General features: G+C 38.1%; 1 protein-coding gene across 2 annotated transcripts in view; it reads right to left on the reverse strand.

Moving 5' to 3' along the window:
• CNOT6 (CCR4-NOT transcription complex subunit 6) overlaps positions 1–17,881 on the reverse strand; it is an 83,258-nt gene that overhangs the window by 16,684 nt on the left and 48,693 nt on the right. For both annotated transcript variants that reach the window (XM_086407837.1, XM_086407836.1), the window contains exons 3-4: positions 9,959–10,145; positions 7,911–7,996 (exon numbers count right to left, since the gene is read on the reverse strand). In XM_086407837.1, the coding sequence (XP_086263963.1) occupies positions 7,911–7,996; positions 9,959–10,145 (273 nt within the window). The remainder of the gene's footprint in view (positions 1–7,910; positions 7,997–9,958; positions 10,146–17,881) is intronic.

Consider the following 17,881-nt stretch of genomic DNA (forward strand, 5'->3'; position numbering starts at 1 on the left):
AAAAAAAAGAAAAGCTAAGATCATGGCATCCAGTCCCATCATCTTATGGCAAATAGATGGGGAAACAATGGAAACGTTGACAGACTTTCTTCTCTGGGCCCCAAAATCACTGCAGACAGTGACTCCAGCCATGAAATTTAAAGACGCTTGATTCTTGGAAGGTTTGAAACCTATGACAAACCTAGACAGCACATTAAAAACCAGAGACATTACTTTGCCGACAAAGGTCCGCCTAGTCAAAGCTATGATTTTTCGAGTAGTCATGTATGGATGTGAGAGTTGGACCATAAAGAAGGCTGAGCACCAAAGAATTGATGCTTTCAAACTGTGGTGCTGGAGAGGACTCTTGAGAATCCCTTGGACAGCAAGGAGACCAAATTAGTCAATCCTAAAGGTAATCAACCCTGAATATTCATTGAAAGGACTGATGCTGAAGCTGATGCTCCATTTCTTTGGCCACCTGATGCAGAGAGCCAATTCACTGGAGAAGACCCTGATGCTGGGAAAGAGTGAAGGCAGGAGAAGGGGACAACAGAGGACAAGATAGTGGGATAGCATCACTGACTCAATGGACATGAGTTTGAGCAAACTCTGGGAAATGGTAAAGGACAGGGAAGCCTGGTGTGCTGCAGTCCATGGGGTTGCAAAAGATCAGACATGAATGAGTGGCTGAATAACAACAATAAATGGATGAAGTCAAATGGTGTATTTCCCACAACATACGTGTACTTTTTTGAAATTCCTTTAAATTTATAATTAATCTGGCTTTTCATTGCCTGGAAAAATAATATACATAGGGTAAACTTAAAAAGTACAACACAATTCTGCAATTAAAACATGATGTTGAGCCCTCAAAATTAAGGAAGAAAAGTGAGTTGAGAGAAGCTGCTTCTGAAGAGATGAAGTAAACATACTTTTCCCTATTCTTCCTATCAAAAACAACTAAAGCCTCTGTAAAGAAACATAAGACTGAATGAAATGTGGTTAAGAAGGCAGAATGATCAGGGCCTGAGGAACACAGTAGAGAACTCCTTGAATTCACTATTTGCCTAACATACGCCAGATACAGAACTGAAAAAGCCAGCAACTTGAACATATAAATGGGAACAAGGAAAAAAAAAAAATCCAACAAAAGCTGAAGGACCAGGAAACGGCAACCTAACAAAACAAAACTCATAGATAGCAGCATCTTTATTCCAGCTAAATACCAAAGAAACAAAGAGCAACTACTAAAGATACACAAATAGATCATTCAAATGTTCTTAGACAAATTAAAACGGTAATATAAAAAGATGCTCAAATAACCATAGAAAGGCAAGAAAAAGAAAACAAAAAACCAAGCAAGGAGAAAAAATAGAAAACAAAAAATGAAGAGGCAGCTGTAGCCCCAATAAATCAATAATTACAGTGAGTGTAAATGGTCTAAATATACCAATTAAAACATAGAGATTGGCAGAATGGATTTAAAAACATGACCCAACTATATGCTATAAACAAGAAACTCACTTCAAATATACCAGTCTAAGCAGGTTGAAAGGAAAAGGATGGGGAAAAAAATCATGCAAATATTACTCAAATAAAAGCAGAAGTGATTATATCAATATCAAATACAGTAAATTTCAGAGAAAATTACCACAGCATGAGTGGTCTTGTGTAATGACAAAGGGCCAATCCTCAAGAAGAACTGGCAATTCTGAATCTGTACTCATTAAGTAACAAAACTCAAAATATTTTTGAGAGAGGGGTATTAATGTCTCCAAGTGTAATTTTAGATTTCTCTATTGTCCTTTCAAATGTAATTTTACATTTTCCTATTGTCCTTTCTTTTAAATTTGTGGGTGTTTGGTTTTATGGCCCAGGCATGAACCTTTTTGTCCCTTGGGCATTGAACAGGAGTTGTATTCTGCTATTATTGGGTAGGTGGTCTATAAATATCAGTTATATCCAGTATATTTGTCTAATACCTCTTGGACTGATGGCATTTGTGGACTTTTGTCTGGTTCTATCAATTTTTGAGAGAGGGGTATTAATGTCTCCAAGTGTAATTTTAGTATGTCAAGACTGAGTATTGTCACCCTGTTTATTTAACTAATATGCAGAGTACATCATGTGAAATGCTGGACTGGATGAAGCACAAGCTAGAATAAAGACTGCCGGGAGAAATATCAGTAACTTCAGATATGCCGATGACACCATCCTTATGACAGAAAGTAAAGAGGAACTAAATAAAGAGCCTCTTGATGAAAGTGAAAGAAGAGACTGAAAACTCTGGCTTACCACTCAACACTCATAAAACTAAGATCATGGCATCCAGTCCCATCATTTCATGGCAAACAGATGGGGCCACAATGGAAACAGTGACAGATTTTATTTTCTTGGGCTCCAAAATCACTGCAGATGGTGACTGCAGCCATGAAATTAAAAGATGCCTGCTTCTTGGAAAAAAAGTTAATGTCCAACCTAGACAGCATATTAAAAAGCAGAAACATTGCTTTGCCAACAAAGGTCCATCCAGTCAAAGCTATGGTTTTTCCAGTAGTCATGTATGAACGTGAGAGTTGGACCATAAAGAAAGCTGAGTGCCAAAGAATTGATGCTTTTGAACTGTAGTGTTAGAGAAGACTGTTGAGAGTCCCCTGGACTGCAAGGAGATCTAACTAGTCAATCCTAAAGGAAATCAGTCCTGAATATTCATCAGGACTGATGCTAAGCTGAAGCTCCAATACTGTGCCCACCTGATACAAAGAACTGACTCATTGGAAAAGACCCTGATGCTGGGAAAGACTGAAGGCAGGAAGAGAAGGGGACGACAGAGGATGAGATGGTTGGATGCCATCACTGATTCAATGGGCGTGAGTTTGAGCAAGTTCTGGGAGTTGGTAATGGACCAGGAAGCCTGGTGTGCTGCAGTCCATGGGGTCACGAAGTGTTGGACACAACGACTGAGCAACTGAACTGAACCGAGTATCACCTTGATACCAAAACCAGGCAAGGTGAGTATAAAGCAAGCAAAAAACAAAAATACAAACATCTCTCATGAATAGAGGGTCAAAAATCCTTAAGAAAATATTAGGATACACACATGGGCAATAAATAAACTATTCATCATGATCAAGCAGATTTTATTCCAGGAATGCAAGCGTGGTTCAATATTCAAAAATTAGTTACCAAGCTAAAGAAGAAAAATTACATCATATCAACTGATATAAAACAGATATTTGAGAAAATTTAATACCCATTCATGATTTTAAATGCTCAGAAAAAAGACAGAAGGAAATTTCCTCAAATTGATAAAGAGAATCTACAAAGTATCTACTGCTAACATTATACTCATAAATGAAAACAATACTTTCTAAGATCAAGTAAAAGGAGGGATATCTGCTTTCACAGCTTTTACTCAACATAGCGCTGGAAGTTCTAGTCAGTCAGTGCCATAAGGCAAGAGAAAGGAGGGGAAAGCATACATATTAGAAAAAATAAAATAAACTTGTTCCTGTTTGCAAGTAACTAATTTTCTACATAGAAAAAAATTTGTAATTACCAAATAACCTATTAAAAAAAAAAAGAAAAACCAACTCCTAAAACTAAAATAGGGTTCTATGATGTAGAAGGATATAAAATAAAACTTTAAAAATCCATTATATTTCTATATACAGGGAATGAACATGAGGAGGGCACTGCAACAACCCACTCCAGCATTCTCATCTGGAGAATCCCATGGACGGAGGAACCTGCTGGGCCACAGTCCATAGGGTCACAAAGAGTCAGACACAACTGAAGCCACTTAACACACCACACAAATATTGGAATGAACACAAAGACAGCAAAATTTAAATACATTATGATTTATATTCACTCAAACAAAAAGACAAGTATTAAGTCTAACAAAATATTTACAGGACTTATATACCAAAAACTATACAACACTGATGAAAAAGATCAAAGAAGATCTAAATATATGGAAAGATATAGCACATTCCTTGATTGGAAGACACTACATAGTAAAGATGTCAGTTCTCCCCAATTTGATACAAGTTATCAAAATCCCAGCAATATTTTTTTATAACCACAGACAAAATTATTCTAAAATGTATATGGAAAGGCCAAAGAACTAGAATAGCTAAAACCATTTTTAAGAAGACTGCAGAGGAAGAATCAATCTATCTATTAAGACTTTTTACTCTATTTCAAGTTCCAAAACCTATGTGATATTGGCAGAAGGCCAGACACAGGGACTGATGAAAAGAAGAGAATCTACATAGATATGTTCAACTGATTTACAAAAACAGTGCAAAAGCAATTCAATGGAGGATAAATTTCCCAACAAATGGTGCTGGAGCAACTGGGCATGTAGAGCTATTTTAAAGAGTTCTTAGACTTGACACCAGAAGTAAGCTCCAGAAACAAAAAAACTGATAAACTGGACTTTATCAAAATTTAAGACTTCTGCTATATAAAATACCCTGTGTGATAGTATGATTTACAATAAGAAATATATATTTACTTTCTGTTTGGTGTTCCTGGTACACAGATCCTAAAACTTCTGAAATTTCCTAAGTGATGAGATTGATAAAGATGCTTTATGTTAATGAGGTGATATTTGGATTTCTCTGAAAGACAGGGCTGATTGCTAAGAGAACTATTATGTGACTAGAAGGTTGGAACTTTCAGTCCCACCCCCAGAAGGGACAAAACACCAACAGCCAATGATCTAATCAACTAGACCTGCAAAATGGAGCCTCCATAAACACCCAGTAAGATGGTTAAACAACCCATGAAGATATATATCTATGGAATACTACTCATCAATATAATCAAGCAAACACCCAACAACCTGGGCGACTTTCCAAAGAATTAACCTAAATTTAAAAAAAAAAAAATCTCAAAAGGTTAGACACAGCATAATTCTATTTACATAGTATTTTTAAAAATAATTTAATTAATTAATTAATTTAATGGCTGTACTGGGTCTTCACTGCTGTGCAGGCTTTTCTGTAGGTGCAAAAAGCAGGGGCTGTTCTCCAGCTGCGGAGCACGGGTTTCTCATTGTGGTGGCTTCTCCTGTTGCAGAGCAGTGCCTCTAGGGTGCTTGAGCTTCAGCAGCTGTTGCACTTGTGCTCAGGAGCTGAGACTCGCAGGCTCTAGAAAACAGGCTCAAAACTGTGGCACATGGGCTTAACTGCTCTGAGGCATGTGGGATCTTCCCAGATCAGGTATCGAACCTGTTGTCTCCTGCACTGGCAGGCAGATTCTGTACCACTGAGCCACCACCAAGTTCTACATATTATTTTTGAAATAACAAAATTACAGAAAGTTTTTTCAGTGGTTGTAAGAAATTAAGGAGTGAACTGGGGCAAGAAGCAGCAAGTGTGGCTATTAAAGGGCAACAGGAGGGATCCTTTGGTGATGGAACCGTTCTGTACCTTGACTGTGCGTATGTGTGTAGTTGCTCAGTCGTGTCCAACTCTTGGTGACCCCATGGACTGTAGCCCGCCAGGCTCCTCTGTCCATGGAATTCTCCAGGCAAGAATACTGGAGTGGAGAGCCATTCCCTTCTCCAGGGGAGCTTCCCAACCAATACCCTGGTTGTGAAGCTGTACTATAGGTTTGAAAGATGTTATCACTGGAGGGAAATTGGTAAAGGCATATGAATTGTTCTCTGCATTATTTCTTACAGGTTCATGTGAATCTTTTAAGTACCTCAAAATTTGTTTTAAAAAATGAATGTGCATCTAAGGTTATAGTCCTATCTTTCACAGTAGAACAATTTTGAAGAACATGGAAAAACTTAAAAAAAAAAAAAAGTGACACATGCTAGCCTTAGGCAAACAACTTTAAAGAAAATGCTATGAACTGATTTACATGGCAGAAATACTCTGGCTCTGTATGAATGGATGATATAGGCAAATAGACTTGATTTTTGAACAAAGTGATACATTTTCTCTTTCAAATAATGAACAGTGATATGAGAAATTATGAAAGTTTTCAGAGAGAAAGGGTAATGTAACTGTTTTTTAGTAGCTAGCACAACATTACAATGCAAAGTTGCAAAGCTCAGGAAAATAACAGAGATCTGTCTTAAAACAGTGAAATTAAGTGAAAAGACTACTGTTATAGACAGATATGTAACAACGTCCAACAGAATTGCTGAGCCATACAAACACCTCAGTGAAACTATACTTCCAAGAGAGAATCATACAGCACAAATGTCAAATGGTAAAGGATCTTTCTGAAATGGAAGACCAAGGAATCAAAACTGAAGGTGCCATAAAGACTTTCCTACCCATCCCCAGCATTTACTTTCACAGGCTTTTACATACCTTAAATCAGTGTAAAACCTGTGACCAATGACCCTAACCTCAAATAAAGTTTGTAATCTTTAGAGGATGAGATGGTTGGATAGTATTACAGACTCAATGGACATGAGTTTGAGCAAACTCCAGGAGACAGTGAAGGACAGGGAAGCGTGGCGTGCTGCAGTCCATGGGGTCGCAAAGAGTCAGACATGACTTAGTGACTGAACAACAACAGCAAAATCTTTAGAGAAATGAATATAGGCTAAGGTTTGTAAATATATATATAAGATTACAAAAAAACCTTAAACCAGAAGGACATACAACAGTAGCTGCCCCTGAGAGGAGAAAAAGACTAGAAGAGGAACAAAGAAGAGGGCCTTAACATTCTGTAACGTTTTATTTCTTTTACATTAAAAAAAAGACACAAAAGTGACAAAATATTGCTAATTCTGGTAGTCCTTATATGGATTACACTTGGCTACATTTTATATTTTTCTGTTTTTCAAATTTAAAAACAGGAAAATAAGAATAAATCAGACTTACCATAGGGAAATAGAACAGAAAAAGGCTTTTGCAACTCACATTTCCCTGACATCCATTTTAAGAGGCCTCACCCAGTGTAACCATACAGATAAAACCTTTCCAAAGAACCATTTATAAAGGTGATGTCTGTTGAACATGGTTTTACATATATTTGTAAAGGTATTATTTATTTTCTTCCAATTGCTTTTGTGAACAATAACATTAATTTTATAATATGACATGGATTTATATAAACAAAACCTCATTCTATAACTATTTTTAAGAAGTAAAATTCTTGAAGACCTAACCATGTGATTTTGGGGTGGAAGGGGCGGCACAACACACAGCATGTGGGATCTTAGTTCTCCAACCAGAGACCGAACGCAGGCCCCTTGCAGTACAAGGGCAGAGCCACAGCCACCTGACGGAGAAGGAAGTCTCCCTGTGCTCTCTATTTAGGAATCAATTAGAGAGTAAGCTGGCCACGTGTACAAGACTAGTGAACAATCATAATGTGATTAAAAAAAAAATTACAGGCATTAACATACACTTAAAATATAACTTTTAACCTTGCTGGTTTAAAAAAATATTTCTTAATACTTCTTACTACGTCAATTATGTCCCCAAGTTCTAACATATTAATGAAGTCCTTATAAATCAATTTTTTTTTTGATTTTTTAAAAAATGCTTAAATACTGGTCTTTATATTAGTGGAGTCAAATGGATCAAAATTTTCTGTTTTCTGCACTTTGTAAGAATCTCCGCTTTTTGAGATCTGAACATTAAAAAAAGAAATAAGCTGTTTTACAGCATGATGAAATAAAGTCTGATATCAAGAATGTATAACCGAAACATAGAGGTGACTGAAATAAGGGCAAGAAAAGCAATGCTAGGCTAGGAGGAAAAAACAATAAAAGGACTAGCAGACAAGCTATCAGTGAAAAAGAGAAAAAACTAGTGGGCTGCATCTAACAAACTGATGCACTCTGGGTAAGAATGAACTGCAAATCCCGGCAAAGATTCCCTTATGCCTTCTTCAGACTCAAAGACATACATATAAACCATGAGCAGCACAAATACGGGAAGTCATACCTTTCAGGCCTAAAGTCTGCAACTGAAACAGTTTTCCCAGCTCAAAAGGTAGAACTCGTAACAGGTTGTTATTTAAATGGAGTTCCCTGTAGATGTAAAAATTCCAGGAAGTCAAAAGATGTATTAACTTTAACAGCTAAAATCAACAATATGATTTCTAGGAATATAAAAATATAAATTCTTAATACAAATTTAGTATTATAAGCTAATGTCTAGTACAGTGCTTCTCATGTGGTTTAAAAAAAAAAAAAAAGACACAACAAAAAAAATCACAAACTGCCAAAGACATACATTTATAAAACACGGGGGGGGGGGGGGGGGGGGGGCGGGGAATCAATTATTGTAAAAGTGAGAAAGAAAAAGAGCAACAAAATATAAGCCCATTTTTTAAGAGCATGAGATTCAACAGATACATGCTGTGTATCTCACTGCAAGCTGGTGACACACTCTGAATTGGCACAGTCCAGAGACTGCCCGGGTCAGCACAGATGGAAGTCTCTCACACATATTCCAGAAAGTGGAAATGAAAACCCCGCCTAACATGTAAACTGTGAAAATAGAATTTAAGTGATCATATCATGCCGAAACAAAATACTTTATGGTAGCTGCATAATAAGTTTATGATTAATATTTTTCCAAATTTACTGTTTCACTTTATAAATAATGGCAGCTATATTAATAACCACTGATTATTTCAATGATTTGTTTTGCATACAAAATTTAACTATGAAAGACACCTTCAGTAGGAAAAAAAAGAAAGATCCAATATGAAGATACTGGTAATATCCTTTAATAGTAAGTTTTGTCAATTTTTACATGTGAATGAGAACTACTTCTGAAATCCTTGGTTCTTAGAATTTAAAAGAAGCTTGGTTACTACTGAGTAAAACCAGAGGTTGGTGAGGCCATAAAATGAACAAGAAAAACTTGTTCTGAATACCTGTTATTTCCACATATATCACATAGGAAAGGAGGTCCTTTGAGTAAATTTGGTTCAGAGGATTAAAAGTCATGGTATATACTCATTAAGCCTGAAATTGTCAAAGGGCTGTCGGGAAACAACAGAGGTTTTAAAAAAAAAAAAAAAAAAACACCTCTCACAAGGTCCTTATACCTTTTTTTATTATGCAGGAAATGATAGAAAGCAGCAGAAAAAGTCAGTGTAATTGTTTTTTTTAAAGGCAGATAATATGAAATGGTACAAGATTTTCCATTAGGATTAACATAATAGCTAGAAATTGGCTTTATATTCAACTTGAGTAAATCTCATCTATCTTAGAAAACAGAGGTTACAGGAATCACCATTTACTAATACAGTATTTGCCAAACAGGGCTGCTAATAGCTTTTTAGTCAGTATCCCAAATACTGCTGATCTCAGCTGGGTCCTTATTACAGCAACTTCACAGATGAAGGAACACTCAGCAAGGTTATAAGAAGCTTGCCCCAAATCACACAATTTTTAAACAACAAAGTTTCTAATCTGAACTCTATGACTCCACATTCTGTCTGCCTCCTATACTCCACACTACAGTCCCCCACATTCAATTGCTAATTCTAGCTTCTTTCAAGTCCCATCTTTGTTACTATCATGCACAGAAGCCCTGGGACAGTCAAAAAGATATCACTAATTGGCAATGACTTCTTAGATCCTGTATTAAGGATAAGGGGCCCCAGAATTTAGTGGAGAAAAAGCACCTCAACTGTGTCACAAGTGTGTGCATATATGGAATAACACAAACACTTTGTATTTGTTTGCTCCACTTTGTCTTAAAATTTTGTTCCAAATATGAAGTATATTACACAAAACAGCAATGAAATAAGTGTTAGGCAATGGATCTACGTGACTTATGATTTATTAGCTGACATTCAATTTTCCCAGAAAACTTTCTTGTTTAAAACCTCATGTTTAATTTTGTTCAAATAACATTAAATTCACAATGTTGTTTCCTAACAAAGTGGTGTTTCCTAACAAAGTCATGTTTCCTAACGATATAACAATATTTTGTTTTAAGGGTATACAACTATGCACTGAGTTGAATCTGTATACCTGAGTGATACCATGTTTCCGAGTTCTGCTGGTAAACTTCGGATTTTATTAGAGGACAGGTCCAGATACACCAGATTGTGAAGCTTGGCAATGTCTGAAGGAATGCGGGACAGGGAATTGTCACTCAGATACAAAGCTGTCAAGTGAGTTAGTGACCACAAAGATGAGCTTAAGCTTCTTACTTTTCCTGTAAAAGAAAAAAAATGGGACAAGAATTAACTCTACAATTTGGTCTCTGGATTAAGTAACATTTAGAATTACTCATCATACAAAAAATTGTGAGAAAGGGGTCAACACCTTATTGATTCTAGAACAATTCACTGCTAGGATTAAGTTATAAACTCTCCACTTAGCAAACTAACCACAACTCATTTAAGGAAATATATCAGTGTTTAGATTGCATTGTTATTTTTAAGAGCACAATAGTTAAAAGACTTTATCCTTTAATTAGCCTCAGCTATGAAAAGAAAAAGTATGAGTAATTTATAGTAATAAGTCTAATATACATGAATCAACCAATTTCAGAGATCAGACACCAATCAAGGCAGGAGAGTGATCCGTTAAGGAAGGGAAACAAACAAGTCAGGTCTACTATTATCTGAGCTTACTTCTTGAACAGTTCAGCACAGTCAGGGGATTCCAGGGGAAGAACACTGATCTCCCCCAAGTACAAGATACCCAGCGAACGTCCAGGGAAGCCAAGATGACTAGAATTTATAAAGGCAGAGGAGCAGAGAGGAGAAAGATGAAGAAAGAGGTTTAGAGATTTGACTTGCCCCCTCAAGTTATCAACTAATCAGCAGATGCATGTGAGAAACTGCCTGAGCCAGAGGAAAAAAACACCCAAAAGGAGCAGAGGTAATAATCCCTAGGTTCACACATCACTCAGATTCACACAGCACTTAATAAGGTAAAATCCACAATATCTGGCACCTAATTAAAAATTACTAGGTACACAAAGAGACTGTAAATCAGTCAATTAAGACCAGTCCACAAGAGATAACAATGATACAACTAGTAGAGATGTTAAAAGTCACTTTAATTATATTCTATACTGTCAAAAGCTAGACAGCTGAACAAGACAGCACAGATGCTCATATTGAACTTTTCAAGTTGAACACCATGGTTAAGAGGAGATGGAGAATGACTGCTAGTGTATTCAGGGTTTCTTCTGGGAACCATGAAAATGTTCTCAGATTAACTATGGTAAGGGGTGCACAACAAAATATATACAAATTACTGAATTTGTACTTTAAGTGGGTGAACTGTGTGAATTATACTGTTACCAATTATAGCCGCCACCAAAAGAGAGACAGACAGACACACAAACACATAGGCAGGAAAATTCCCACATTAATGCAACGATCTAGCAACCCAGAGAGATATTGTCAAAAGTGAAGGCAAACTACAAGATGAAAAGAGCTATGGAGATGGATGGTAGTGACAAATGCACATTATGAATGTATCTAAAAAGCTTTTCCATAAAGAGTATTTTGGAACCAGATGGGTTCACTGGTGAATATTACCAAACATTCAAAGAAGAATTAAAAACAATTCTATACAAATTCATCCAGAAAACTGAAAAGGATACTTTCCTACTCATTATGAGGTCAACACCATCCTGATACCAAAATCACATAACACTAGGACAAGAAAACTACAAAAAAACATCCTCATGGACATAAATGTGAATTTAACAAAAACAAATCCAACAATATATTAAAAGGGATAATGACCAAGTAAGATTTGTGCCAGAAAATGCTAGGTTTGTTGAACATTTTAAAAATATAATTTAAAAAATGTTTTCTCAGAAAAGAAAGCATTTGACAAAATCAGTATCCATTTCTGACTTTTAAAAACCTCTCCTATCGGTTGATTTTTCAGCACAAACTGAAAATTTTCATTTTTATTTTAAAAACAATTTTTTAAAATTACAGCAACCCCATAGACTAAATAGCCTGCCAGGCTCCTCTGTCTTTGGGATCTTCCCAGCAAGAATATTGAAGTGGATTGCCATTCCTTTTCTAAGGGATCTTCCTGATCCAGGGATCAAACCTGTGTCTCCTGCATCTCCAACAGATTCTTTACTGCTGAGCAACTGGGGCCAAATGAAGACTGTTATATAAAAACCTCGCGGTTAACTGCAAACCAAGTATAAATAGATATACACACAAAAAAGGAAGTAACTGAAACAACACTAAAGACAGTCATCAAATCACAAAGAATAAAAGCAGGGCAAAAAGACCTAAAAAACAAAAAAACCATGAGCAAAATGGTAATACTGATTATATATAAATCAATAATTACCTTAAATGTAAATGGACTAATGTTCCAACCAAAAGATAAGAGTGGATGAATGGAAGCAGAAACAATACCCATAAATATACTACCTACAAGACACTCATTTCAGAACTAATGATACACACAAAGTGACTGAATGAAAAAAGGAAGTGTATGCAAAATGGAAACCAAAAGAAAGCCAGAGTAGTAATACTTTTATCATACCCAAAAAAAAAAAAAAGAAAAATCACCTTTAAAATACAGACTGTTAGAAAAGACAAAAAAGGACACCACATAATGATTAAAGTATCAATCCAGGAATATTTATAACAATTGTAAACATATATGCACCCAACATAGGAGCACCTCAATACATAACGCAAATACTAACACAGTATTGACCAATGACACATTAATATGTCTTTTGTTACCTGTGCGTTATTGACCAGGGAGATCAATAGTTTTAGAGAGTGGTACAATTAACATCACTATGCGAAGTTGTTAGAACTTAAAACTTATCAAGGGTTCATTATACAACTTGTGGTTGTTATTATCATTCACATTTTGCTCCGTTAAGATTTTGTCAACCTTCTAAATATTATAAACACAAGTTTATTACTGTAAAACTATCACAAATGACATATCACAAAATTTCTCATTTGAAAAAGAGCCCCCTTCAAAGATCCACCTTGTTAACTATCAGGTAAAATAAAAGAACATGTTCTAGAGGAAATAATACCCACAGGACTAAAAAAGAATCCTGCCAGAAAGTGGAGAGTCTGCGCTTCCCAGGGAAAGCACAATGAAACGGTATATTTGTAATAGATGTTCTGTTCCTCTGCACAGAGATGCCTGATGTACTGTCTATCACATGCTAACAAAATATTAGAAGGCTTTAGAAACACATGTACAAAGTTTCAAATAAATACATTAAGTGCAAAAAAAAACTTGTTAGTATTTACTCAAACATGAGCATGTCAACATTCACTTACATAACAAATCACCAGCCACAGGCATTAAGTTTGTGTAAAAATTCCCCTGGTCGATAATGTGTCAACAGACATAAAAGGAGAAACCAACAGTAACAACTGACAAGGCATCAGAGAGAAAATCAGTAAGGAAACAAAGACTTTGAATGACACATTAGACAAATTGACTTAGTTGATAAACATATAGAACATTCCATCTGACAGCAGTAGAATAAACATTCAAGAGTACAGGAATATTCCCTGGTCCTGGAAGACCCCACATGCCTCAGAGCAAAAGAGCCCGTGTGCTACAATTGCAGAGCCTGTGCTCTAGAGCCTGAGAACAGCAACCGACGAAGCCCACACATCCCAGAGCCTGTGCAACAGAAGAGGCTACCACAATGAGAAGCCGAGCACAATGAACAGCAGACCCCACTCACAGTTAACTGGAGAAAGCCCATATGCAGCAATGAAGACCCAGCAGAGCCAAAAATGAATGAATCAATGAATGAATCTTTTACAAAGTCATCGGATTATCTCAACAGATGCAAAAACACTTCTGATAAAATTCAAATCCATTTATGACAAAAAATCTCTCCAGAGATTGTGGGTTCTCTCCAGCTAGCATCATACTTAACTATGAAAAGCTGCAAGCATTCCCTCTAAGATAGGGATCCCCAATCTTCACACTGGTCCATGGCCTGTTAGGAACTGGGTTGCACAGATGAATGGCTGGGGTAGCAAGGAAAGCTTCATCTGTATTTACAACCTCTCCCCATTGCTGACAACACCATCTGAGTTCCACCTCCTATTAGATCAGCAGTGGCATTAGATTCTCATAGCAGCATGAACCCTACTGTTAACCACATGCAAGGGATCTACACTCTGAGCTCCTTATGAGAGTCTGAGGTGGAGCTGAGGCACTGATGCTGGCACTGAAGAGCAGCTGCAAATACACATTATCATCAGCAGAGAGGTTTGACTCACAGAGACTATAATAAATCAACTGCTTGCAGACTCCTATCAAATCCCTATCAGTGAGTGGCAAGAGACAGTTAAGCAGCATCTGGTGTCAGGGTTTACAGTTGCAAGTAAGTTGACATACTTCAATTGTACAGCTGCATCTGGTGGCAGGCTTTAAGTCAGAATTCGACACAATTTTAGTCCATGAGTGGCCCACCCATTATCTTCTTTACCACTTCCATCTGTGCCTCTTTCCTGCACTGCATACTGTCTCAGTCAGTTTTGGTAAGCCCACAAGGTAATCCCAGCCAAAATGAGTAAAACACAAACGTTGCTAGAGAGTGTCTTTGAACAAAGCGAAAGACCCATGATGAGACAGCAGAAGACTCCAAGACTACTAACAAAAAGAAAGCTGTATTTTAAATACCAGAGTCCTATTTAAATTAGGGGTTCATTGCAACAAGTGATTCACATTCTCCAAGGCCACTTTATGTAATATGTGGCAACCAGTTATCCAAGAAGCCATGAAGCCATGAGAACTGCTTCACCATATGGAGACCAAGGATACTTCATTAAACAACAAGGCTTTAGAGTTAAAAAACAAACATGCAAATATGAAAAACAGAAGCAATTACTGAAGGCCACCACATCATCAAATGTGTCTGCACTGAGAGCATCATTCTTAGTGGCTAACTGCATTGCTAAAACTAAAAGCCCTTTACTATTGGTGAAGAGTTGATCCTGACTGCTGCTAAAGTTCACTTATAATGAACTTTTAGGAGATGCTGCAGTTCAAAAGGTGACATGAGTTCCTCTTTAGGCTAACGGCATAAGTAGACGAATGGATTAAACAGCACCATTATTAGAAAGGATCAGTAAGTCACTGTTGCACACAACCCACGTTGAAAGTCTATGATGTTCACAAAAGGACAAAAGTGCTTGTCTCTGTGTGATACGTGCATGAGGATATGTTATATACACTTTTGTGGCAACAACATCACAGCTGCAGAACTATTCAAAAATGATTACACATCAGAGAAACAGAATTGGTCATTTTGTGTCTGTATATGCATGGACAGAGTGGTTGCCATGACTAGATGGTTTGTTGGTTTCTTTCAGTTCAGTTCAGATGCTCAGTCATGTCCAACTCTTTGTGATCCCATGGACTGCAGCACTCCAGGCTTCCCTGTCCATCACCAACTCCTGGAACTTGCTCAAACTCATGTCCATTAGGTCCATGATGCCATCCAACCATCTCATCCTCTGTCATCCCCTTCTCTTCCTGCCTTCAATCTTCCCCAGCATCAGGGTCTTTTCCAGTCAGTCAGTTCTTCACATGAGTTGGCCAAAGTACTGGAGCTTCAGCTTCAGCATCAGTCCTTCCAATGAATATTCAGGACTGATTTCCTTTACAATTGACTGCTTTGATCTCCTTGCAGTCCAAGGGACTCTTAACAGTCTTCTCCAACACTACACTTCAAAAGCATCAATTCTTCGGCACTCAGCCTTCTTTTTGGTCCAACTCTCATATCTGTACCTGACTACTGGAAAAACTATAGCTTTTATTAGATGGACCTTTGTCAGCAAAGTAATGTCTCTGCTTTTTAATATGCTGACTAGGTTTGTTGTAGCTTTTCTTCCAAGGAGAAAGCATCTTTTAATTTCATGCTGAAGTCACCATCTGCAGGGATTTTGGAACCCAAAAAGAATAAAGTCTGTCACTGTTTCCACTGTTTCCCCATCTATTTGCCATGAAGTGATGGGACTGGATGCCATGATCTTAATTTTCTGAATGTTGAACTTTAAGCCAGCTTTTTCACTCTATTTTACCTTCAGCAAGAGGCTCTTTATTTAGTTCCTCTTCGCTTTTTTTTTTTCCCATAAGGGTGGAGTCATCTGCATGTCTGAGGTTATTGATATTTCTCCTGGCAATCTTGATTCCAGCTTATGCTTCATCCAGCCCAGCATTTCGCATGATGTTCTCTGCATATAAGTTAAATAAGGAGGGTGACAATATACAGTCTTGACCTACTTCTTTCCCAATTTGGAACCAGTCTGTTGTTCATGTCCGGTTCTGACTATTGCTTCTTGACCTGCATAGAGATTTCTCAGGGGACAGATAAGGTGGTTTGGTATTCCTATCTCTTTTTCCACAGTTTGTTGTGATCCACACAGTCAAAGGCTTTGGCACAGTCGATAAAGCAGATGTTTTTCTGAACTCTCTTGCTTTTCCTATGATCCAATGGATATTGGCTATTTGATCTCTGGTTCTTCTGCCTTTCAACAGGAGAACATTGGATCCTACCAAAATAAGATACTCCAGGTCCAAGGGCAAAGGAGAAGCCCCAAGAAGATGGTAGGAGGGGTGAAACTGCATTTAGAATCAAACCCCAAACCCACCAGAGACTCTTGGAGGGCTCAAACTAAACCTTGTGTGCACCAGGACCCAGAGACCCCAGTGAGACTGAGCCAGACCTTCTTTTGAGTGTCTGAGTGTCTCCTGCCGAGGCACAGGTCAGCAGTGGCCTGCTGCAGGGACAGGGGCTCTGGCTGCAGCAGACCTGGGACACATGGCATGTGGCATAAGCCCTCTTGGAGGAGGTCGCCATTAGCCCCACCATAGAGCCACCGAGCAGACGACCCACAAACTGCAGAACAATTACACCAAAGAAATCCTTGCAGTGTTAAGAAAGTTCCAGGACCCACAACAGAGTTCCCAACCTGGGGATCCAGCAAAGGGACTGAAAATCCCCAGGGAATCTGACTTTGGAGACCAGTGGGATTTGATTACAGAACTTCCACAAGACTGAGGAAACAGACTCTTGGAGGGCACAAACAAAACCTGGTGCGCACCAGGACTCAGGAGAAAGGAGCAGTGTCCCCACAAGAGACTGAGCCAGACTTATCTGTGAGTGTCCAGGAGTCTCCGGCGGAGGCGTGGGTTGACAGTGGCCTGCTATGGGGTCAGGGGCACTGAATACTACAGTGCTGGCTTAAGTCCTTTTGCAGGAGGTCACCATTAACCCCACCATAGTTTGGCCTCAGTCCAAACAATAGGGAGGGAATACACCCGCACCCATCAACAGAAAATCGGATTAAACATTTACTGGGCATGGCCTTGCCCACCAGAACAAGACCCAGTTTATCCCACATCAGTCTCTCCCATCAGGAAGCTTCCATAAGCCTCTTATCCTTATCCATTATAGGGCAGAAAGAATGAAAACCACAATCACAGAAAACTAACCAAACTGATCACATGGATCACAGCCTTGTCTAACTCAATGAATGAGCCATGCCACATAGGGCCAACCAAGACAGATGGGTCAGGGTGGAGAATTCTGACAAAATATGGTCCAATGGAGAAGGGAATAGCAAACCACTTCAGTATTCTTGCCTTGAGAACCCCAGGAACAGTATGAAATGGCAAAAAGTGGTTGCATTCAACGCCAAACTGGAATGATGGGGATGACAACTGAACATGGGGATTTCTGACATGTTTCAAACATTGGCAGAGATTTTCAAAGAGACTGAGCCAGGGCCTTCTTTCTCCCAGCTGGTGCATGATCACCTGTCTCAGCTTTCAAGTAAGTTTGAGAATTACTTCCCAACCACAAAAGACCCTGAACTGGGAAGGAATAGATCCACAACCCATCTGTGAATAAGACAGGTGAAACGACTTTGTCCTTGCTAGAAAAGGATCAACTGCTTGAGA

The sequence above is a fragment of the Bos grunniens genome, chromosome 7 (assembly GCF_055505025.1).
Source record: "Bos grunniens cultivar Pamir isolate PY7600 chromosome 7, Bosgru_T2T1.0, whole genome shotgun sequence".
Classification (NCBI taxonomy): domain Eukaryota; kingdom Metazoa; phylum Chordata; class Mammalia; order Artiodactyla; family Bovidae; genus Bos; species Bos grunniens.